General features: G+C 39.1%; 1 protein-coding gene across 2 annotated transcripts in view; it reads left to right on the top strand.

The window, feature by feature from the left end:
- FRMD3 (FERM domain containing 3) overlaps window positions 1-25,312 on the top strand; it is a 329,102-nt gene that overhangs the window by 245,692 nt on the left and 58,098 nt on the right. For both annotated transcript variants that reach the window (XM_020966942.2, XM_020966943.2), the window contains 2 exons: window positions 18,950-19,037; window positions 21,152-21,240. In XM_020966942.2, coding sequence (XP_020822601.1) covers window positions 18,950-19,037; window positions 21,152-21,240 — 177 coding nt within the window. The remainder of the gene's footprint in view (window positions 1-18,949; window positions 19,038-21,151; window positions 21,241-25,312) is intronic.

The raw sequence follows: 25,312 nt of genomic DNA, 5'->3' as shown, positions 1-25,312 counted from the left end.
TTTGCCGTTTCCTTCTTCAGCTCATTTTGCAGATGAAGAAACTGAGGCAAATGGGGTTAAGTGACTTGCTCAGGGTCACATAACTAGTAAGAGTCTGAGGCCAGGTTTGAACTCAGGTCTTCCTAACTCCAGGTCCGGTGTGCTATCCACTGTACTACCTAATCCATTATTATTGTAACTTTAGGTACTCTAATTTCATATGTTTGTCCACTATCTACCATAAAGAGGCAAAACATTAAAAGAGAAATCATTTAAAGTTGATTTGAAAAAAAAAAAAGCAAACACAGGGAATTGTGCAGCCAGACATAATTATCCCACCTTACCTGATTATATTGATCGTCAAATACGGAAAAACATGTCTTTACAGAATTTGCAGCTATCATAAAAAAAAAGATAAAATCTCAGTTAATCCTTTGCCGTTACCACTCAATATCTCATTAGAGATGCCATTAGCTTTAGCAATACATTTTCTGGAAAAGGATATAAAGGATAGAAAATCATTATTTTCTACCATAAACAAAAGTTCAATGGAAGAGACAAGAAAAGCATTTCTTTTTAACTGATCGAAGTTAGTGCCTTCCATCATGCGGGTCATCACAGATTGGACCTTACTCAGTCAGTTGGGAAATTTGAGTTTCTCTCATTTTCCCTAGGCATCTTTTCTTTTACTGGACTCCTGTGAATTCTTTCCTTTTTTTGGGGGGGGGGTTCAAAGTAAGCTTTTATTTTTTCGCACTGTATTCATGGCTATCTGCAGATTCAGACAGCCCCTCTCAGTTCCCAGGCTCTGAGCTCTGCTCCAGGTCCCACACTACCAGAACCACAACGGACTTCCTGGCACGTTTTGGTTGCACCTTTCCTGCTACCAAACCTTGTCCCTGTTTCTAGTTCTTCTTTTTTGGTTCGTCTTTCAGATAAACAGTTTCAAGGGATTCTGTTTTTCAGAGGGACCTAAAATAAGGCAATGTACAGTTAAGCATTTGTTAAGCTGGGATTATTGTTTCCATTAAAAAAAGCCTTTCTGTAACTCCAAGCTTGTCGGATATATTTTCCCTCTCTAGATAATCATGGGGTTTAATTCAGGTACAGATTCGGCAGCTAACATAGGCCAGCACTGTGCCAGGTGCTGGGAATACAAGACAAGATTAAAGCAGTTCCTGCCCTCAGAGAGCTTATATAGGAAGGGGTAGTTGAAAGGGGATATACAATATGTATACAGATAAATGTAAAATATAAGCAAACTAATTTTGGGGTGGGGTGGGGTTGGTAAAGCACTAACAATTTGGGAGATAGGATTTATTATTCAGTTGTGTCTGCCTCTTCGTGACCCCATTTGGAGTTTTCTTGACAAAGATACCGAAGTAGTTTGCTATTTTCTTCTCTCATTTTACAGATGAGGAAACTGAGGCCAACAGGATTAAGTGACTTGCCCAGGGTCCCATAGGTAGTAAATGTCTGAGGTCAGATTTTAACTTAGGTTCTCCTGACTCCAGCGCCAGCACTCTTATCTACTGTGTCGCCTAACTGCCCCAAAAGATCAGGAAAGCCCTCACATAGGAGATGACGCTTGAGCTTTGAAGGAAGCCAATGAGTCAGTCGGCAAGTATTTCTGAAGTGCCTAGTATGTGCCAGCCACTGTGCTCAGTCCTGGGATTACAGAGAAAGGAGAAAAAAAATTCAGTCCCTGCTCTCAAGAAGCTCCCAGTCTAATGGGGGAGATACCATATAAAGAACTATGTACAAACTAGACATAGACAAGCCAAATTGGAGATGGTATCAGAAGGAAGGCACTGTGATTTAGGAGGACTGGCAAGGGTTTCTTACAGAAGTTGGTACTTGAAGAAGCCACGGAAGCCATGAAGCAGAGAGGAGGAGCAAGGAGGAAGTTCCTGGCATAGTGATTCTTGGATGCGAAGGGTAAAGAGTATGAAGATCACATACCTACTGGTTCTAAGGGGGTGAAGGAATGTTTTCCAGCCATGTAGGGATAACCTATGTAAAGTCACAAAGGTGAGAGACTGAATCGAATGTGTGCCACACACTAATACACCAAAGGACCATAGTTTTAGAGCTAAAATAGACTTTAGAGGTCATCTTGTTCAGTTTCTGCATTTGACAGATGAGGGAACTGAGATCTAAAGAATTTTAAGTGACTTGGCCAAGGTTGTACAAGCATAAGTGGCAAAGTTTGGATTTGAAGCTGGGTGCTCTGTGCACTCTTTCTATTATTAAATGCTATATTGCGGGCAAAGGTAATTAGAATGTCTTATGATAATACCATATCATACATTTGTGTGTTTTTTAACAAGATATTTTCATTCACCTTTTTAATTTGATCATTTCAACAAACTGTGAGGTAGTCAGGGTAGACAATATGTATCCACTCTTACAAATGTGGAGAGTGAAGTCATAGACAAGTCAACAAGCGTCTGTTAGGTGCATACCTTGTGCCAAGCACCTGGATACAAATAAAGGCAAAAAGATTTCCTGCCCACAAGGAGCTCACAATCTAATGGGAATGTACCGTGCAAGCAACTACATACAAACCCAATGTATACAGGATGAATTGGAGATAATTTCCGAGGGAAGGCATTAGCATTAAGGGGGATCAGGAAAGGTTTCTTGCAAAAGATGTAGGATGCCAGGAGATGGAAATGAGGAAGGAGAAGAATTTCAGGCATGGGAGACATCCAGTGAGAATGCATGGAGTGGGAGGATAGCTTGTCTTGTTTGAGGAACAACAAGGAAGCCAGTGTTGCCGGATCAAAGAGTATGTGCAAGTGAGTCAGGTGTAAGAAGATAGGAAAGGGCCAGGGTGAAGGGCTATCCAAATGGCAGGTTTTATATTTGATCCCAGAAGCTATTGGAACCCATTGGAGTTTATTGAATGGGAGTGGTGGTGGAAATGACATAGTTATATCTATGCATTAGAATGATCACTTTGATGGGTCAGTGAAGGATAGACTAGGGTGGAGACTTGAGGCAGGGAGACCGACCAGAAATCTACTGTAATAGTCCCAGCATCAGGTGATGAGGGCCTGTATCAGGTTGTGCTGGTAGTGCCAGAAGAGAGAAAGGCTCACATATAATAGGTATAATGAAGGTATAATCAACAGGCCTTGGTAACAGATTGAATATGGGGATGAAACAGTGCAGAAATGAGGATGATACCTAGCTTTGAGACTGAGTGCCTGAGAGGATACTGGTACTCCCAACAACAATAGGGAAGTTAGGAAAAAAGGAGGGTTTGGGGGGAAAGATAATGAAGTCAGTTTTAGAAATGTTGAGCTTTAGGTAGCCTGGAGGTCAGCAGAGAGATTAGGCCTGGATAAATAGATCTGAGAATGAGAGATAATACTTGAATCTGCCTTGGGTAATGCCAATGATTAGTGGTCATAACTTTGATGAAGATCCAACAAAAGAAACTAGGAAGGAGTGGTTTGGATGGGTAGGAGAAGAAGCAGGAAAGACAGCAGTGTCACAGAAACCTAAAGAGAATAGAGTATCCAGGAGAAGAGATGCAGTGACGGTGTCAAAGGCTGCAGGGAGGGCAAGAAGGATGAGGCCCATTGAGACACAGTCCTCAGATCTGGCAGCAAATTGACTGTTGGTAACTTTGGAAAGAGCAGTGTTAGTTGAATAATGGGGCCAGAAGCCCGATTGCAGAGAATTAGGGCAGAGTAAGATGAAAGGAATGGAAGCATGGATTTTAAACGACTTTCTCAAGGAATGTAGTCATAAAAGGCAGAAGAGATATAGATTGATAGCTAATGGGATGGACAGATCCATTTTTCTGGAATAGGAGAGACATGGGCGTGTTTGCAGGCAGCAGACAAGCATCCAGCAGGAAGGGAGAGATTGAAGAAAAGTGTGTGTGGGGGAAGGATAGAGGGAGCAGTCTGCTGGAGAAGATGGGATGAATGGAGTCATTGAGAATGGTTGGCTTTGACAAGGAAAAGGGTCACTCTTTATGTGAGACAAGAGTGAAGGACATTGGTAGCAGACATCTGAGTGATGTGAGGCAAAGTGGAGGGGAGATGAGGAAGCTCTCAGTGAATGGCCTCAATTTTTTTTCACGGAAATATGAGGCAAGGTTCTCAGTTGAGAGGGCAGGGGCAGGAGGAGTCCTGGGAGGCTTGAGGAAGGACGAAAAGTTTTGGAAAAGGTGCTGTAGAGAGTGGAACAATAAATCAACTTAAGAGGTATAGAAAAATTGCCTTGCTACAGTGAGGGGTCCGTTGAAACTACGTTGTAACTTAAATTTATAGCAGTCAATATGGTTTCATGATTTTTCTCCAGCTTTGTGCAGGAACATATGACTAGGAACAAAGGCATTGGTGGTAGGGGTAATCTAAGCCTGGGGCTTGTCAAGGAAAGATTCGTGATGGTTAGTTATCAGGTAAGGGGGCAAGGGGCAAGAGAAGGGCTTAGTATAGAGATGAACTGATTCCCCGAGGGGTCAAGATGGGAAAGGAAGAAGAGTGCAGTCAGTGCAGGCATGATGGCCAGGGAAACAACTGAGGGAGTGGAGATACTGAAGGTCAGTTTCTTCATCTCTAAAATGAGGTATTGGACTTGCTGACTTCTAAGTTCCTTCTAACTCTTAATCTATGCTCCATGATTAGGCAGGAAATGGCCAAGCTGAGGCTGCATTTCAGCTTTCCTCTCTCCTGGTTCAGTGTTCATTCTGTTGGTCCAGTATCCACCAGTTCTCTTCTGAAATTCCCCAGCTTATAGTCCAGTTTATATCACTTTAGCCATATCCTCCTCTTCTCTGTGAACACATCTAATTTCAGTCAGTTAGCTAAGCTGAAAATAAGGAAAGGATTTGTGTATCAGCAAAGATTTGAGGCAAGGTGAGCCATGAAAGCTATTGCCATGAGCTGCTCTAAGAGGCAGTGACTTCTCGGCCTCCCTAGAAGTCTTCAAGCAAATACTGAATGACTATTTGTTAGGGGAAGGATTTTGGAGGGGATTCTTGTTCAGGTAGGAATTGGGATTTGAGTTAAATGGCCTTTTCAACTTGAGATGTTGTGATTCTGTGCATCAGAACACTTTCTTGTACAAGTAACGGAAACCATATCACTCGAAATGCATATGACCTTGCACTCTTTAACCTGTGGGCAGAGTCCTGATACCCAGAGGGAGTATTAATGGTTTAGTTCTGGTTATGTTACTTATTTTAGAACTAGCTAATGGTCCTTCAGGTCATCAGCTTTTTAGGCGGCAGGATTTTTCTTACCTTAGGGTTCTTTCATTAAAAGCAAGTAAGACGCTGTTTCCTTCACTGCACAATGAAAACACACAGTTCCTTGTCTGATTCTTTATGTAGAAAAAGCTTATTAAGAGTATTTTCTGAGTCAACCATGCTGACATTAGTTACTTAGGCATTTGTGGCCTGATTTCATTTCCAATTTAGGCAGAGTGGCTAATGCGGCTTCGTTAGAATTGGAAATAGCAGAAAGCTGTGTGTATAGGGTTGGACCTGGACCAAATAAGAAGTAGGTAAAGTTGGTTATGAGTATCTTTGCATCTCTCTGTTCACCACCCTCCTTCCTTATTTCCGTATCATACATAAAGCACCCTTTGTTCTTGTGTGGCCCCAATGCCATCCAAAGCCTTTGAATATGGTTCCCTATCTGGACCTCCAGACCTCTTCATAGAGAGGCAGTGTGGCTTAATGGATAGTGATCTTATAATTTATTAAAGATGATACCCCAAAATACAATGCTACATAATAATGTACTAATAATGTATTATATATTATGTATTATAATGTATATATAATGTATTATAATAATGTACATAATAATGACTAATAATAGGCAATAATAATAGTTCAGAATAGAATATAATGAAAGCCTAAGAGATATATCTGGGAACAAAACAACAACCCCAGATACCCAATCCCTCTTAATTCTACTGCCTTTTCCTCAGTCGAGCATTTTCTTTTTATTTTGTATATAGCTTGTTGGCATATGATTATTTTCATCTGTTTTCCCCCATTAGACTGTGAGGATAAGGACAGTTTTTTTATCTTTCTTTGCATTTCTGAGTTTAACACAGTGCCTGGTACCTGACAGGTACTTAATAAATGCTTATCCACCAATTGACTTCCTTGGAGCCCAGAAGATTTAGATTTCAGTTGCTGCCTCTGAAATCTACTGGCTGAATAACACTGGAAAAGTCATTTCATCTCTTACTGTTCCATGCAAGTTTCTAAGTTATGGAGCCATTGTTAATCTGTATTGGTTTTTCCCAAGGAAAGTTAGTTCCCTGCACCACTAAAATTATAGGTGTTGACCAAACTATATAAATCTCTCAACTTCCCAACCTAGCCCTAAATCCAAAGGTTCTTTTCTGGTGAAAAATTTTCCCTTATTTGGACAGGTTCCCTGAGAAAGTGAATATATTGGTTTAATCCAAACTCATGTGTTACATTCGTTAAAGAAAAGAAAGAAGAAATGAAGAATAGAAGAAAACCAGTGTTTTATTAGTCACCGGCTATGTGAAAATCATTCTGCTAGCACTGTGAAATTTAGATAAATAGGCCATTTTACTTAAGAAGTCTGCAGTCCATTTGAATATTACTCAATTTTTACCCCTACCAGGTAACACTTTTGCATTTTTTTTAAGATTCAGTTTTATTTTACTTTTAATTTCAAATTCTATCCTATACCCATCTCTCACCTTTAGAGAATACAAGGAAAACAAAACTCATAACAAATACCTATAGTTATACAAAACAAATTTCTCTATTAGCCATGTTTTTAAAAAGCAAGAAAAGGAAAGAAGAAAATATACTTCAGTCTGCCTTCTGAGTGAAATCGGTTCTCTATCTGGCGGTGGATAGCATGTTTCATCATGAGTCCTTTGGAATTATGATTGGTCATTGCACTTGCTTTTTGACAGAGACTTTTGGGAGACTCTTCACAACAGAAAAGGAGTGACACTAATGACATGAATGTCAACATCATCTGTTGTTAGTAAGGAGATCATAGGTGTTTATATATTTGTAGCTCTGAGGGACCTTAGAAATCATCTAGGCCTTTATATTCATTTTATAGAAGGGAAAGGCTAAATGATTCGTCCGGTTACACAGAGTTAGGAGGGAAAAATTGCAAGGTGGGTTTCAAACTCAGGTCCACTGATTCTAAATCCAGTGCCCTTTCCTCCTCACAATTTATGGATCATAGCTATATAGCATCATTGCATTAGAGCTGTGAGAGATCTTAAAGGCTTTGTACTCCAGGACAATGCTCTTGCATTTTACAGTAGAGGTCACTAAGGCCCACAGAGTTTAAGGTACTTGCCCTAAAGTCATACAGGCAGAAAGTATCTGAGTGAGGATTTGACTCAGCATCTTCTGACTTCAAGTTCAAAAGTTTATTGTTAATCAGATGATGACTTTGGCCACCCTCAAATCACCCCACACAGGATGGCACCTTCCCCCATTGCTTAGAATTGGCTCTCTGAGGGGTAGATATCATTACCAGCCTCCCTAAGCAGGCTGTTCTTACAGGGACAATGAAACGAGTACCCTCTTTCTCAGGAAATCTTTGATCTACCAATAAAAGTGTAAAAGATTCTTTCTGAAATTTTTGCTTTGGAGTACAGAATTAAAAATGTGTGCAGAGGCTACCAGTCAACATCTACTAAACACCTTTGTCTATATCATATCAAGTCTCAACATCTCAGACCTGTCATCAGATTCTCATTTCCCACCTGGACTTCTCTGACTGACTCTCCCACCATTCCCCAGGAAGCCCGTTCTTGGAATGCAAGATCTCATCAGCCTTGGCCCTCTACCTCATCGCTACTGTCTTCTTTTCTGATTGAAGGCTTGGATCATGAACTCCATTTAAGAAGAGAGCTCAGATCAGACACTTCCTCATTTCCCACCTCACTCTACTACTTGGGGGCTTCTCTGAATGACTTCTTCACCATGCCCCTATATGAGCACCTTCTCTTCCTCTCTCCTCCTTCCCCTCCTTTTTCAGCTTTTTTTCTAGTGTATTGTCTTTCCCCATTAAATTGTAAGCTCTTTGAGGGCAGGCACTGTCTTTCTGTTTTTCAGATTTGTATCCCTAGCCTGGTACGTAGTAGACACCTAATAAATATTTATTGATTGGTCATTGTGTTGATCAGGGTTCTTAAGTCTTTTAAGTTGTTTATTTTTTATAATGTTGTTATTATATAAATTGTTTCTTAGTCATCTGCTTCCTTTTTATTAGATTCTTCTTTGCTGCCTATGCAACATCCTCCTCTTCTATTAATACTGCCACTGAGTTCAAGCTTTCTCACCTGGACTACTACAATTGTCTCTTTATTGTTCGTTTACTTCACTAATCTATCCCCCCACAATTAAGAGCCAAAATATGTACATGCTTAAAGAAGAATGGGTTTTGATTGCAGAAATGTGCTGGAGACAACTGAAACCAGCTGAGCTTGCAAGAGCAGATAGTTAAATTTTCAGTGTGAGCATTTCCACCTCAGAAATTGGAAGAAGTTATAAATCAGGGCTTGATTTATTGTTTTGTTGATTGTCTAGAGTTGAGAAAGTGTTGGAGAATATGTTAATCATGTAGATTAAACTCAAAAGTGTGCCGTATATTTAGCCCCCCCCCCCCACGCCAAAAGAGCTGGTTTTAAGTATTTAGCAGCACACTGTTTAAGTTGCTTGTGGCCATATTTAAGTTGGGATACTTTAGCATCTAGCTGCTCTTATTATGCTGTTGGAATGGGTAATGCATTTTGTCAAAAGCTTTTTCTGCGTCTTTTGAGAAAATCATATAATTTTGTTCTTTTCTATTGATATGATCAGTCATGATCTTTATTTCAAATAATTAGGAAAATATTAAAATTTGAACAGACATATTGTGTGAGAGAACTAATTTTAAGTTTTCTCATTTCCTTCTTTTTCAAAAGAAAGATAGGTGTTGAAAAGCTTGTAACTTCTCACAACTGGGCAAGTCTGCCTTTGCCAGGTGGTTATTTTTCCTTAGTTCATCTGCCAAATAATTTAAAGCTTTCATCCATTTATGCTAATAGTTGTCATAGCAACTTAAAATTGTCATGACCCCTCTAAGCCATTTATGAAGGCTTGATATATATATTTAAGTAGGAGGGAAAAATTGCTAGTCAGCCAAGGAAAATGAGTAGAAAAAGTATCTTGTGCTAGATTTTTATCCATTTTGCTTTTTGTTAACATTCATGTCAGTTTAACTCAAAGAGAAACCATTCTTTTTCATTAGAAATTTCTTTGGATTTCAATGAATGTTTAAGGGCTTCTGAGGAACTGATGGTTCCTCCTATTGGTTTTAATTTTTACTTACAACATTACTAATGTGAAAATATGTTTAATAGGAATGTAAATGTATAGCCTATATCAGATTGTGCGCCGTCTTGGGGAGGGTGGTGGGGAGGGAGGGGGAGAAAAATTTTAAACTCAAAGGCGTATGGAGGTGATTATTGATAAGTTAATTAAAAAAAGTTAATAAATAAATTAATATAAAATAAGTTAATTTAAAAAAGATTTATTCTAAACAATCCCCAAGTAGTCATTGAAAAACCTTTGTCCCATCCAGAGAAGCAACCCTCATTTTGTGTATTAAGATGTTCCTGAAAAAATTATGTTTAAAGTGAATCTATGTATGTATTGTATTTTGCTACAGTCTTCCATATGTTTTAATATTGGTTTTTCCTTACAGGATGTCTCTGAGGGTGTTTTTGTATCTCTGATGGGCAGTCACTTCTGTGACATTGTACATATTAGATTAAGGCTATGCTTTATTAAGTTTGAAAACTGATTATTGTGCTAAGTGCTTACCTCTTAGATTCCCCCATTATTTCCCCATTAGATTGCAAGCTCCTTGAGGGCAGGGACTATCTTTTGCCTTTCTTTATATACCCAGTGCTAAGCACGATGCCTGCACATGGTAGATGTTTAATAGATATTTATTGACTGACTAGGATTGTGTTTTCTTTGCTTTTCTTCCTTTTTAAAAAATGTACATAAGGAAGTTAACACAAACCAGGCCCCAGGCAGATTGTACAAAGTGTGCCCTCAGTGGAGGAGGGAAGAGCAGGGCAGGCCAGCCTGCCATCTGGTAGCTTCCTATTTTTATTAATTATTTGTGCTAACTAAGCGCTGAGCTCCTTTGTGGCTGTGCTTGTCGGGAAGCTCAAATGAGACAATGCACGTCAAGTGCTTTGAAAATATAACAATTCAGGGCAAATGTTGTTTTTGTAGTAGTGTTATTGTTATTCCAAAGGATTATGTGTACTAGCAATGCCCTTTAAATTTGGTGCCCTGGTACAAAGCCTTAAGTGGGTACAGGGCCTGGCACCAGGAGGTGCTTAATAAATGCCTTTTTAACTGACTGGATGTCCTGCCCTAGCTGGAGATCTGAGGTCAGTCTATAGAGATGAAACAGAGAAACGAAAGTATCAACCTGGGTGTTCAGAAGCTCCCAGGTAAACTCTTTGATATAGAGTTGTTTCCAAATTGAAAAAGAACTAATGTGTGACATCCTATTTGCTAAACAAACAGTGGCCTGGGTGTGAGTAATAGATGTGTAATTGTTGTTTAGTTGTTTCAGTCAGTCTGACTCTTTGTGATCCCATTGGAAGTTTTCTTGGCAGAGATATTGGAGTGGTTTACTTTTTCCTTCTCAGCTCATTTTACAGATGAAGAAACTGAGGCAAACAGGGTTAAGCAACTTGCCCAGAGTCACAGAGCTAAGTAAGTGTATGAATCAGGATAGAACTTGGGTCATTCTGTCTTCAGGCCAGCATTATATTTACTGTACTACCTAGCAGCCTATATGTGTAATAACTATTAATAGCTAACATTTATATAGTGCTTACTATATAAATGTGCCAAGCCAGGCACTGTGCTTGATTATTTTATCCAATTTTCACTACAACCCCGAGAAATAGGTGCTATTATTATCCTCACTTTACAGATGAAGAAACTGAAGTAGATAAGAGGTTAAGTGACTTGCCCAGGGTCACAGAACTTATGATGTTTAAAAAGTTTGAGAGATATCATTTCTATGTAATTTAATCATTTTATTAATAATGCCAGCATGTTTATTAATAAAAGAATAATCGTTTGGCAGTCTTTCTCTTGGGCTGAAAGACCCCTCCTGGTGGTGGTCTCACAGTTTATATACCTTTGGAAGATCAGGTGTTCCCGAGGGTGGCAATTAACTCTGATTAGTTAACAATTAATGAGAAAATGAATATTATTAACTAATGAGAGGTTGAGCTCTATTACAATGAGGGTCTTAGGGTATATGACTTAGGTTACCCAAATCTTGGTCAAAGAGACTTATCCATCTCTACATCACCTATCTGACAAAAAGGAAGAGCCACATTTTCTCAGACTTGTCTGAGTAAACATAATGAGCAGGAATCTTCTCATTAGTCCAAACTTAGAATTACTATCTGATTAGATCTTGGCCTGGGTAAATTTTTGAGAAAGATTTCCCGCACTGGTTGATTTCTGGATGAGGAAGTAGTTAATTATTAATACAAGAAAGAAATAATCATTTCTCTCAAGCTAGTAAGTGTCTAAGGCTGGATTTGAACTTGGGTCTTCCTAACTCCATGCCTGGCACTTTGTATACTATGGCACCACCTAGCACTCTTAATACACATTGGTGTGAGTCTATTAATTGTCCCACTGCTGTAGTCTAAGAAGTATGAACAGGGTGTGTTGAGCCTTGCCAAGTGGCCTCATCAAAGGAGTAGCATGTTTCCTTATAAATAAAGTCAGTTATTCTAGGTCTTACTGAAGTGGGTATAAACACAACCTGTGTTTTGAAAACAAAACAAAACAAAACAACTTATCTCATACAAAAAGCAGCCTGTAAAATTAGGGACTTGTCTGAATGTTAATAGGATCATAAATTTAGACCTGAAAGGGACCTTAGAAGACATGTAGTCCAATACCCTTATATAATAGATGAGACTTTTGAGACCCAGAGAGTTTAAGTGATGTTCACCCAAGGTCACACAGGTAATTAAAGTGCCAACCTAGGGATGGAACCCTTATCTTCTGACCAAATCCAGTACTCTTTCCATTGGTCCATGTTGTATGATGCTTTCTAATGTTCTTAGTGAGGAAACCTTGAAAAGAATCTGGTCCCTGCCCTCAAGAAGATTGTAATTAATTACATGGCCTTTATTCATTAGTTCAAATATTATTGAGTATCATCTGTATTGTACTAGGTACCATGGTTGATACAAGGATGCATAAGGCAGTCCCTGACCTCAAGGAGCTCATAATCTCTTAAGAAAGATAAGATTACACAGACAGCTAAAATATAAAGCGGTTGATGCTTAATGGCATATAAATAATATAGACAATACTGCCGTCTGTAGAAAGCATACTTTCTAGGGATTTTCACAGAGATGCACACATTGCCAGAGCTAAGAGGTATTAGACTGCCTACCAAACTGAAGGTCTAAAGAGCTGTTGTGCTGACTTCACTGTTGTATGCCTTGTGAAACCTGGACAGTCTGTCGGCACCATGCCAGGAAATTGAACCGCTTCCTTTTGAATTGTCTTAGGAAGATTCTGAAGGTCACCTGGCAAGATAAAGTACTGGACATTGAGATCCTCTCTCAAGCTAAATTGACAGGCATTCAAACTCAACTACAGAGAGTGCAACTCTGATGGGCTGGCCACAGCCCGAATGCCAAACATATGTTTACCTGAAAGACTATTTTATGGAGAACTAGAACAAGGCAGGTACCCAAAAGGAGGTCAGAAGAAGTGGTACAAAGGCACTCTCAAGGTCTCTCTGAAGAACTTTGGTATTGATTGTGAGACATGGGGGATTCTGGCACAGGACCATGCCACATCAAAGAAGGCACTACGCTCTATGAGTAAAACAGACTCGCACTATTGCAAAGGAAACGTGAGCTGCATAAATGCAGAGCCATCTCCATCCCCAGTGTTCTAATGGACTATTTGTGTCTGACTTGTGGTAGAGCCTTCCTAACTCATATTGGACGGATCAGCCACAGCCTAACACACTGTACTCTGACCCCAACATCATGATGACATTGGTCCTCTTCGAGAGCAAAGGGTGAACGCAAGCAATAATATAGACAGACAACAAGTACTAGAGGTGTTCAGACAGGGAGAGTGGGGAGTATATGTTAAGCACTTACTGTGTGCCAGGCACTGTGGTGATATTATCCCATTTGATAAGAAGATGAGAATATTTCTAGGTGAGGTGAGTAAAGAAGTCACAGGTACCTTGGAGGACAGGTAGGGTTTTGATGGGTTGAGATGGAGCAAGGGGAATTCCCCATAGAGGGAATGAAATGAGCAAAAAGATAAAAACAGGAAGTATAAAACAGATTTGGGGGATAGTGGGTAGACCAGTTTGACTGGAGTAGATGCTTCATGTGATTGAAAAGTGAGAAATGGACCAAAAAAGATAAATAACAATTACTTTGGGCAAATCACTTAATATTTGTGTATCTCAGTTCCCTCAACTGTAAAATGAATCGCTTTGGACTAGATGGCCTCTGGAGTCCCCTATGGCTGTCCATCTGTGATCCTGCCATCCTATGCCATTAGAAGCAAGGAAATATTAGTACACATTTCTGTAGTCCTTAATGACTTACTAAGCACCCTCCCCACAGTAACTCTGAGGGAAGCAGAAGACACTGAGTCTCAGAGTCATGGTTTCATAGCTAGGAAATACTGGAGCTGAGATCTGAACCCAGCTCTCTTTTGATTCTGAGTCGGGAGTGATTTTTATAGTGTGTAATCTTCTGAATCTTCCTAGTTTTAGTTAAATTATGGCTAAGCCTGGAGGGCCTCTAATAAGAGCTTCCAATTGAACTCTGGGTAACTGAAGGTGCAAACTGTACAAGGGTATTAATAAAAAAAAATAACATAAAGGCTCTTATACTTGTAAATTATAATATGCCTTTCAATCATTAAAAAGTTAAATGCTTCTAGAAGCATGTTTAGGGTTAGAATATGATGGGAACCGAAGACTGATTAGGGTGAAAAATAGAAAGCAGAGCCCTGTTCCTTGTCATACATCATGGGGCCACATGATTAAGAGTTTAACTGTAAGTGCTGTAGGATTTCAGAGGAGGAAAAAATCCCTGTGGTTGGGTATGTTCTAATATAAAGTAGAATGTGAAAGTATAATAATGGAGTTATAAATTGCTATTTTAATTCAGGGGAGAATGTGATTACTTCTAACTGGAGGGTGGAGAATGAGGGAAGTTTCAGTCAAGAGCTCGATGAATCCCTTCAACCCTCCCCACCTTCCCCAATATTCATTTAGCCTCTCCTTGAATACCCCCAACAATGGAGAACTTACTCATAAGGCATATAATTGCTTTTTTTTTTTTTGCAGAGCTCTCATAGTTGCTAATTTTTTATATCAAGATGACATCTTATTCCTATGAACTTCTATCCATCGGTCCTGGTTCTGTCCTCTAGTGGCACAAATAATTAGTCTAATCATTCTTCTGGGTCAGCTCTTCAAATACCTGAAGACAGCTGTCATGTTCCCTGAAGTCCTCCTTTTTCTAGCTTTAAAACATTCTCAGTTTCTTAAACCATAGTTTCAAGTATCTCCACCATCCTGCTCACCCTTCCCTGGACAAAGTCCATTTGTCATTGTCCCTCCTAAAATGTTAGACCCAAACCTGAACATGACCTTCTTAATGTGGCATGAATTACTGAGAGGAGGAGTGGACTTCCATCTCTCTCATTTTAGACACTAGACTTCTATTAATGTAGCCTAAGATTACACTGACCATTTGGGAAGAAAGGTAAGGAAAATGAGAGGAGGCTCATGGGGTTTAAACAAAAAAATACACTTTGTATTTTGATGAAGGGCATTTGCGGCATAGTGGATGGAGAGCTGCCTTCAGAGTCAGGAAGTTGAAGGTTCAAGTCTGACCTTTGACACATACTGACTGTAGGACCCTGGGCAAGTCACTTAATCTCTCAATTGCCCCAGGCAGTTCTCTGAGACTAGATGTTACTGAGCAAATGCTTATATTCTTTGACAGAGGGAGCACGCTCCCTGGGAGTCCCCTATACTAATAATATGTCCAATTAAAAAAAAAGCCTTCAAAAATTCAAATGTAAATTTCTAAACCTAAAACTCATAGCAGCACATAAAGGGAGCCTGTCACAGAGAGGGATTTATTCTGTGTAGTTTGGATTCAGTCAAAGGGCCACACTTGAGGACCTAGAGGGCCGCATCTGTCCTCAGGGCTGCAAGTTCCCCACCCCTGGCACAAACCTTTAAAAAAAATACTTCTATAATGGACTGAATTTTGAAAATAAACAATTTATGGCATGTTGCCAAGGTGCTGAAGTTTTAATAGATAAAGAAAATGAGCTCCTTTCCAGACCATAGGAGTCCTTATCAGAATGTAACAGGGCTGTGATTGTACATGTAAAAAGAAGGACTTTGGCTTGACAGCAGAGAAAGTCTCTGCTGGTTGCGTCAGATCCTGAGATGCTTGAGTACAGATTCCACTTAGTTTCAGCATCAACCCTTGCAACTAGACTGAAGGCTGGTTTGGGGGCACATCAGAAACACCAGATTTCAGAGCTGTTCTTGGTCCAGTGCCCAATAAAACAACTCCTCCTGTATGTTGGAAGACACTATCAGAATATATGCAGAGCCTGATTCAAGGAATAAAAACCAGTAGTTGGATTCAAGGGGTGATTTCCATTTTTCTGGGAAAGGACATTTACTAAGGGCACACATCATTTCAGGAGTATTTGGGAAAGAAAGAAGAGAGACTTTGGTTAGAGAAAATCGTCTATCTTTGGGTCTACATGCTTGGAAAAACTTTCCAAAACCTCCATCATTGGAACTACATTGGTACTGGTGACTGTCTTAACAATAGAAGTCATTCACTTCTCTCACAGAAAAGTTAGCATAGTGTTTGTGTGCTGGTGGCACAAAACTAATTTACATCTGGTTTCAGAAATCTTATTTAAGATGGTCTACTGTAAGTAACGAAAACAAAATAAAGAAAACTTTGATGGAAAAAAATAAAAGCCATATCTCTCTCTCTCTCTCTCTCTCTCTCTCTCTCTCTCTCTCTCTCTCTCTCACACACACACACACACACACACACACACATATATTCAGAATAGCTCTTTTATTATAACAGTTTGTAAAACTGATATAGTGGGTAGAGAGCTAGCTTTAGAGTTAGGGAGACCTAGGTTTAGGGTCTGCCTCTGACATGTACTGGCTGTGAGATCAAGGGGAAACTCAAAGCCTGAACTGCTATTTTATTTTTTATTTTTTTAAATTAATATATTTTGATTTATCAACAATCACTTCCATATGCTTTTGAGTTTAAAATTTTTCTCCCCCTTCCTCCCCACCACCCTCCCCAAGATGGCACCCAATCTGATATAGGCTATGCATATACACTCCTATTAAACATATTTTCACATTAGTGATGTTGTAAGTAACAATTAGAACCAACAGGAGGAACCACCAGAAAGAGGAAACAAAACTCAGCAGAAAAAAAAATAGCAAATAGTATGCTTTGATCTGCATTCAAACTCCTTAGTTCTTTCTTTGGATGTGGATAGCATTTTCCATCATGAGGCCTTTGGAGATGTCTTAGATCCTTGTATTGCTGGGAAGGGTTAAGTTTATTAATATTAGTCATCGCACAACGTGGCTGTCATTGTGTACAACGTTCTCTTGGTTCTGCTCACTTCATTCAACATCAGATCATGTGAGTCTTTCCAGGTTTTTCTGAAGTCAGCCTGTTCATCATTTCCTATAGCACAATAGTATTTCATTACATTCATATACCACAACTTGTTCAGCCATTCCCCAATGGATGGGCATCCCCTCAATTTCCAATTCTTTGCCACCACAAAAAGAGCTGCTATAAATATTTTTGTACATGTGGGTTCTTTTCCCATTTGTGTGATCTCTTTGGGATATGGCCCTAGAAGTGCCAGTGCTGGGTCAAAGTGTATGCACATTTTTATAGCCCTTTGGGCATAGCTGAACTGCATTTTTAAGAGTATAAATTCTTGGTGAGTTGCCAGTCTTCATCAGTGGAGAGAACTTCCATCATGAGATTTCCTTAGGATGATGAAATCACAGGCTCAGGCTTTAAACAGAGAAATGGGAAAGTGTTGTTAATTTTCTAATTAACTAGAAGTTTACCAGTTAGCTAAATATTTATATGTACCCCCAGCATAATATAGTGTTAAGATCATTTGGCTATGCAGTATGGCACCTTGTTCAAATCTCGCCCCTGATGCTTACTATCTCTTTGACCTTGGGCAAATAACTGAGCCTCCCTGGTCATCTGTAAAGTGAGGGGTTTGGATTAGATGTCCTCTGAGGTCCCTTTTAGTTCTTGCTGTATGATTATATCCTGTGACTTTGGTATGTCATGACCTCCATAGGCCTCAGTTTCCTCATCTGTAAAATGAGGGAGCTAGACAAGAGGGCCTCTGAGGTCCCTTCCTACTCTAGATCTATGACCCTCTGACCTCTTGGTCTCTGGAGTATCCTTGAGAGAGCAAGGACGAGAATGGCCCAGGATGAGATGAGTATGGAGGGACTGTGATCTATACCAGTGGAGGGAAAATGTCCATGTGGATGAGATCGCAAATGCATTGATGTTTTCTTTTAAAATAAGAATGAAAAACTCCTTTGGGGAAATGGCATTTTCTAAATTATTCTGTTTTTGTTTTGTTTTCTTTCTCTGGGACTTCATAGTTCTAGAAAGAATTTTAAATTAATAGAATTTTAGATTTTAAAGAGACATAAGAGCTCATTAAGCCCAGACCCCTTATTTTATAGGTAATGAAATTGAGCCCCATAGAGGTTAAATGACATGTCCAGGGTCACAAGTCAAGTAAATGGCCCATTGGAGAGAATGCTGCACTTGGAGTCAGGAAGACCTGAGTTCAAATACTATCTCAGTCATTTACTAGCTGAGTGACTCTGGGCAAATCACTTAACTTCTCTCACCTCAGTTTCTTCACCCTGTTAAATGGGGATAATAACAGCACCTACCTCTTAGGGGTGTTGTGAGGATCAAATGAGATAATGTATGTAAAGTTCTTTCCAAATCTTGAAGCTATATAAATGTTAGCTATTATTACTTTTAAATGGCAGAGCCAGGATTAAGAGCCCAGTCCCACTGGGCACAATACCCAGTCAACTGGTGCCTCCTCATGAATCCAGTATGATGTGCTGAAAATACTGCTCTTATTGGAATGTTGTTAGGAATTGGAGTACGTGACCTTGGCACTGATCATGGTTTCAAATGGTTTTAAAGCAAAAAAACCCCCCAAACCAAAAAAAAACCCCAAAGAAAACAAAACTACAACATTTTTCCTGAATCTATTTTTGAAGGATAGCACAGGTCTTAGAAGAATAAAACATCCCTTAAACATATAGCGGTCTCTGATGGAAAGGATGATTTCTCCCACTGGGGTGTTATATTTAGCTTTGTGTCTTAGTTGGTACTGTAGTGTGATTGCAGTATTTACACCGCTAAGCTGAAAGGAATGCCATTTACTCTGGATAATCTGAAATGAGTTGGGAAGGGCAGTTGCTGGGGCTCATTTTATATCAAGATTGACTTTGCCTGGCTGTATTTGTTAGTTACTTGATAATCTCGATTAACTGTATGGGTCACAAGAGTGCTCATAAATCGTACATCAAATACCACTAGGCTAAATGTGGAAAGATTAGCTGGAGAACAACATAGGATCGGACACTTTTTGGAAGATCAACTCTTGATGATAAATAGGATTTAGTCCAAGTGATTGCCTTTGAAGATGGATTTTTCTCTCGCTATCTGCTTCTGGCAAATACAATCTATCGAATGGAATGAGGCATGTTTTCTGTTCTTTTCCTGATTAACCCACCTTTTTCTTGTGTCATTTCAGGGGCCAGAGTCCGCCAGTTGCTGAATTTAACTTACTACTGAAAGCACATACTTTGGAAACCTATGGGGTGGATCCCCATCCCTGCAAGGTAATTTCTCAATCAACAAATATTTATGAAGCATCTTCTATGGACCAGGCATTGTGGTAGACACCAATCCTTTTTTGCAAGGAGTTTACGTTCTAATCGGGGAGCAAAAAATACATAGTAAAATATAGACAGCATAATGTCTAACAGAGTGGTTTCTGGATAGCAAGTGATCTGCTACCCAGACACATAGTACACAGCCTCCCTGGTCTTTTCCTAAGCAATATCAAGTGAAAGCAGTACTCTATATCTGGAAAGAACAGAGATCTGTAAGGTTGGCCATCTCCAACCCTCTGAGAACTCTGGATGAGGCCTCGTCTCCCTTCCGCAGTAATAGATTGTTATAACATACTTCAGAGTTGCTTCCAAGGAGACCAGGAGTGTGAGTTAGTGTCTTTCTTGTTTAATTGTGATAATGGGATCCAGTTGGTCTGTTTTTTTTTTTTTTTGGTCATTTAGAAACTGCTTGCTCATCAAATAGTTTGTTCCCAAAGGTCAAAAGAATTTTAATGGTTTGTACAGTGGAAAGACTATTGATTCGGAATGCCTGCGTTCAAATTCTGGCTTTGTCACTTATTACCCATGTGGTACTGGGTAAGACATTTTGCTGTGTTGGAATTCCGTTTTCTCAACTGTAAAATAAAAGGGATTGGATTTAGGTGACCTGAGTTTCCTTCCACCTGTAAATCTGTGATCCTAAGGCTAGTATAGATATTAATGAGTTTCCAAAGAATGAGTTGAGGGGTGGGTGAAGGAAAAATTAGAAGTTATATGGAAACAAGATATTTTTTATATATTCAGCATTCCAAGCCAACCCTAGGGGATCAGATGGACATGTCAAAATAAAGCTTTGAATTACACTTAGTATGTCATCATTGTGTGGCAGGGTGGGTGGGGTCTCAGAGGGCATCCAGTCCAACTGCTCCATTTTATTGATGAGGAAACTGAGTTCTTGGGAAGTAAAGTAGATTGCTCAAGGTCGCAGAGGCAGTAAAGTTTCGGAGGTGGAATAGGAACAGAGGTCCTTATATTCTGGAGCCAGTGCTCTGTAATAATGCTTTGGAAATATAGTTCACCTTGGCATGTATAGAGCCTTGTTCTGCCCCTCCTTCCAACCCAACCTACCCTGCCCAATATCTCTTTAATGAAGTTATTTTTAACCACAAAATTAACCTTCTGTGCTTTTCCTAACTTAATACTTAGGATCTTGTCTGATAGGTTTTCTTAACTATGAAGGTAGTAATGGACATATGAGACACAAATTGGATAAAGAAGTCAGTTTCAGGCAGACTGCAAGGTGATTTGTATCTACTTAGATTTCAGTTTTAGCTTGAACTCTAACTCCCATTAGCTCAGAAATTTTGGGATGCTTTGTCTTTACTTAGCATGTGACATACTTGGTTTCCAGAACTTCCTGGGCTTTAGAGCATGGTACAGGAGGAAGAACACTATCTTTGAAGTCAGATGTTCTTAGTTCAAATTGTGCCTTTCCTGTATGACCTTGGACAAGTCACTTAACTTCCTTGGGCCTTGGTTTTCTCATTTGTAAAATGGGTTGGACTAGAAGGTTTCTAATGGTCATTTCCAGCTCTAGCTCTGTGAGCCTATTATCTATATTAGCTAAAGACTGTTCCATTTAGATTTTTATCCTGTATGTGTTAGAAATCCTGGGGAAACTCTAATTAGTTCGGTATCCACTTAAAATTTTTAATCACAGAGATTAGCAGGGTATCTTGTTACCTCCAAGATATAGCAGTATGGCTAAACCTACATGGATGTGTGAACCAATGATTGTTTTTAAGCAATTTTATCTTCCAGTCCAAGGACTCACAATTAGACATCAAAACATATTTGTGAATTTTCCTGTGGGGTATCCTGTTTTCTAGGGAGATAACAGTGGGGAGAAAGAGGAGCTATTGGCTGTGCCCCATTTTTAGCCACCCCTGCCAACATTCCCTCTGAGTCTCTGCTCTTACAAATCTCATTGTTCAAAAAAGCTCGTCGTGGAAGCATTTGCTCAGTGGCTTATCCCAATAGGAATTAACCTGGCCTATGGGCAATGCAGCCATACCATGCCATTTATTTTAATTTTTTAAAAATTCAAATTGTTTTTTAAGGATTCAACAGGAACGACGACATTTTTAGGATTCACTGCTACAGGGTTTGTTGTATTCCAGGGAAATAAAAGAATCCACTTGTTAAAATGGTAAGTGTTTCTTTTAGTGTTTTGAAAATTAAATTATTTTTTGTGCTTAAAAAAAAACTTTTGCATGTTTTAAGACATTTCAAGCATAATACCCAGTTTTATTTGTCCTAACACTTTGTTATAAAGCAATTTTAGTCCATAGGTGAAATATAAACTAAGTTATTTTGTTTCATTTTTTTAAATACACAATCATAATTGGGGGTAAGCATGTATCACCATCAGGGTTTTGGGATCCTGGCCAGGCACGCTCTGAGAGAGGGGGAATGGTGCAGAGGGTTTTTCCAGAGATATACTTCTGAGAATCCTGGATATGTCTTTCATCATAGCCCAGCCCCTTAGGGAAAACCTTCCAGGGCAGCGAGTTCAGTTACAGTCAAATATAATAACCTAGGGATACCTAAACCACAACTCTGCTCACTGCTATTCCTAGGGTAGCAGGAGATAATCATTGGGTTGCACAAAGGGAAGCAAGAGGAATATCTCTGGAGCCCCAAATTCTCAAAAAAGCTGTCTAGTCACCCCCTTCTCCCTTCCTCCCTTTCTCCCTTTCCTTCTTCCTTTCCTCTCTTTCTCCCTCTGTCCCTTCCTTCCTTCCTTCCTTCTTTGCTTGCTCCCTTCTTTCTTTCTCCTCAGTGTATCCATCATAAAGCATTCAGCTACGAAAGAAAAATGAATAATTACTTCAGATGAACCATAAACATTTATTTACAGTTCATTTTTTAAAAAATCATACTGTTTGCTTCCATGACCTCTTCAGAACTTTTTTTCTTCTATGCATTTCTAAATTTTGTAAAATTGTATTTTATGATTTACCTTTTTATAATACTCTGTTCATATTCTTTTTACGTATTTGTCATTGCCCACAAACCCATCTCTCCTATACCCTTGAGTAGAAGCCCTCCCTTTAAAAAACATTATGTACCATCAAACAAAACAAAAAGGTGTTGGCCACATTTGAGGTTCTGTACCTCTAGTCCATCATCCTGCTACTATCACCTGCTTCATCATTAGTCTTTTAATGTCTTTATTGATCCTTGTTTCAGTCAAAGTTCTAAGATCTTTCAGAATTGCTTCCCCTGATCATTATAGTTACTGAATAAGTTATCCTCCCAAGGCTGATTATTTCACTCTGCATCAGTTCATACAAGTCTGTCCATATTTCTCATTCTCTACTCTTTCAGAGCTTCCTTTACGTTATTGTAGTTTTTGATTAAACTGTTCTCATTTCACTGTGCATTGATATGTACAAGTCTTCCAAAGCTGTCATATTCATTATTTCCTACAACTCAGCAATATTTCATTACCACAATTTGTTCTACCGTTCCTCAGTTGAAAGGCACTTTGTTCCCGGCTCTTGGTGACAACAAAAAAGTGATGCTACAGTTATTCTCTCTTTGTATACCATCTTTTTGTGAAATGCAGACTTATGTATCAGCCTAATTTCTCAAAATACACCAACCCTATTGGTTCTGTTTCCTTTCCCTAGAAGTAGTTTGGTAACCCCAAATACAAATGTTGGTGCTATCACCTAATATTTTTCCACAATCTGTAGGGCTGTGTCATAGCCAATAACTGATGAAAGTAGTTGGTATGAAAGCACTACATGAACTTTTCCCTGTCTACACCCAAATTCTCTTCCTTTTCTTATTGATCTTACATTCAAGTCTGCTAAATATCTAGATTTTAGTTGAATGAAAGAGACCAAGAGCCTGCTTTGAAAACTTCATCAAAAATTTTGCCTCTAATAGTTTTTTTCTGCTACTTTTCAAATGAAAAGGACCTCTTTCAGTGAAATTTGGGACCACAGTTTTCCATCTTTACTTTTCTTCAGCATACTTCCTCTGTTGGGTCCTTAGACTGAGTTAACTGGCATGGCATTCTCTACTCTGTGTCTTCGTCACAAACTTTCCAGAAACAGATTTTATTAGCTTAGATTATTCTAATCTAAGCATTTCTGCTTAGAGAGAGGAATAAAGGTGGGCAGAATTATTCTATGACTTTGAAAATCTCCAACAAGCCAGTTTCAAATTATAGTTTATATTATTCCTGAACAAAGGAAATTTCAGAGTGTGGTAATAGAACTTGAGTGAAATTTGTTAACTTTACTTCATCAGTCAGAACAGAAGTCTCTTAACTTTTGGCACACCTTTGAAGAATCATTTTCTCATAACCATTCAACCCTTCTTGGACTGCTCCCATTAAGTATTCTCCTTTCCAGTGGGTCAAAGGAGAACCCAAGAGATAATTCCATTAACTGACATAAAAGTGACTTGTTTCTTTTCTCATTCTGGTCATTACCTTAACCACTTCATTGAGGAATCCTTCCTTGGCTGATCAGAAGAGATAGGATAGGAAGATTTCATTCTAGGATATTATTTCAGAATTGATAATTAAGACTAATATAATCTCTCTTTAAGATTGGTCCAAAGGTTTCAGGCTAGTATCGTTTAATAATGTTTTCTTAACATTTCCAAAAAGGGGTGGAGTTCATCTCCTTCCACACTGGTTTGACTATAAATCTTATTCTGCTAGAATATAAGTCCATTTCAGTGTTCCAATTACATATAGGGTATCCCAAAGAGTCGTAGTGCAGTTTTATACTTTAATAGCCTAAATAATAGCTTTAAAGCTTTAATAACTTTCAAGTTCCCTAAGACTTTTGGCATACCCCATATAGGTAGTTAAGTTATAGCTACATAGTCTCATTCATATGAGCAGCTTGGCTTAGGTTAATGCATTGCCCATATTCTCATAGGCTTCCATTCTGTATTTATTCCCAACCCAGCTTCTTCCTGATATTGCTTTGGGCATTGGGAAATATGTAGGTTCCTCTTCATCAGAGGTTCCCAAACTTAAGTGGCCTACCACTCCCTTTTCATAAAAACAATTACTCAGTACCCCCTTGAAAATCTACTTTCTTTAACCCTTTAACAGTTTTTAAAAAAAATTTGTATCACTTCATATAATTTTTTTAGGAAATTATGCATCTTAAATTTCATAATTTATTGTAAATTTGTGGGATTTTTCCTGCATTGAAATTCTGATGATGCAATATTGCATCATGTAACCATGTTGTATTGTATTATAAACAAGTCACTATGCACACATATTCCTGCTGATGCATGCTAGACTTCCCAACAATGCCCTGCATGCTCACCTGCCAATACTTGCTTGTTAAGACCTGTCGGTGACTTGGCTACTGATTGGTTATAACTTGCATTTTGTGTGTCTATTTGGAAAATAATGTAATTACTATGAATTTACCTCAATTACACAATAGATGAAACATATATGAGCAGTTTTTCAAAATGTTCTTCTCTTCTTTCCATGTGCTTCCACTGCTCTCTTATTTTTATTCAACGCCCCTTCCCCTGCCCATTACACCCAAGGCTAGTACCCCTCCCCATTGTTCCAGCACCCCCACAGGGCGGTATTGCCCACTTTGGGGACCTTTGCTCTTTATGGAGGGGGCTGAAGGAGGAGTCAGTTCTTCTTTCCTTATCATATGATTTCCTGGAGTCAATCTAATATCTTTACATAAACATGGCAGCCAAAAGGGTTATTGCTATCTTAGGCTGCATTGAGAGAGGCATGTTGAACTGAGTGAAGGATGTGACAGTCCATTTTATTCTGTATTGATTAGACTGTTTGTACTATTGTGTTCACTTCTGGTTGCCACATTTTAGGACGGATGTTAACAAATTGAAGCATTCCAGTGGAGAATGAGAAGGATGGTGAAACATTGGAGCTTGGGCCATAGAAGACCAGATAGAAGTGCATCTAGGTGGCACCATGGATAGAGCACTGGCCCTGGATTTGGGAGGACCTGAGTTCAAATCTGACTTCAGATACTTGCTAGCTGTGTGACCCTGGGCAAATCACTTAACCCCAGTTGCCTAAAGAAAGAGAAAAGAACAAATGGGAAGAAAACTGAGGATACTTAACCAGCAGAAAAAGCTAAAATCATGTTACACTGAACCCATGAGGAGTACATGAAAGCTGTCTTCCAGGGCTGTCCTGTGTATGCTGGATTAAACTCATTTGGCTCTGCCCAAACTAGTGATGTGGCTGA

The sequence above is a fragment of the Phascolarctos cinereus genome, unplaced genomic scaffold, assembly GCF_003287225.1.
Source record: "Phascolarctos cinereus isolate Bilbo 61053 unplaced genomic scaffold, phaCin_HiC Scaffold_4;HRSCAF=312, whole genome shotgun sequence".
In the NCBI taxonomy this organism is placed as follows: Eukaryota; Metazoa; Chordata; class Mammalia; order Diprotodontia; family Phascolarctidae; genus Phascolarctos; species Phascolarctos cinereus.
This window is presented reverse-complemented; position numbering and strand designations above follow the sequence as displayed.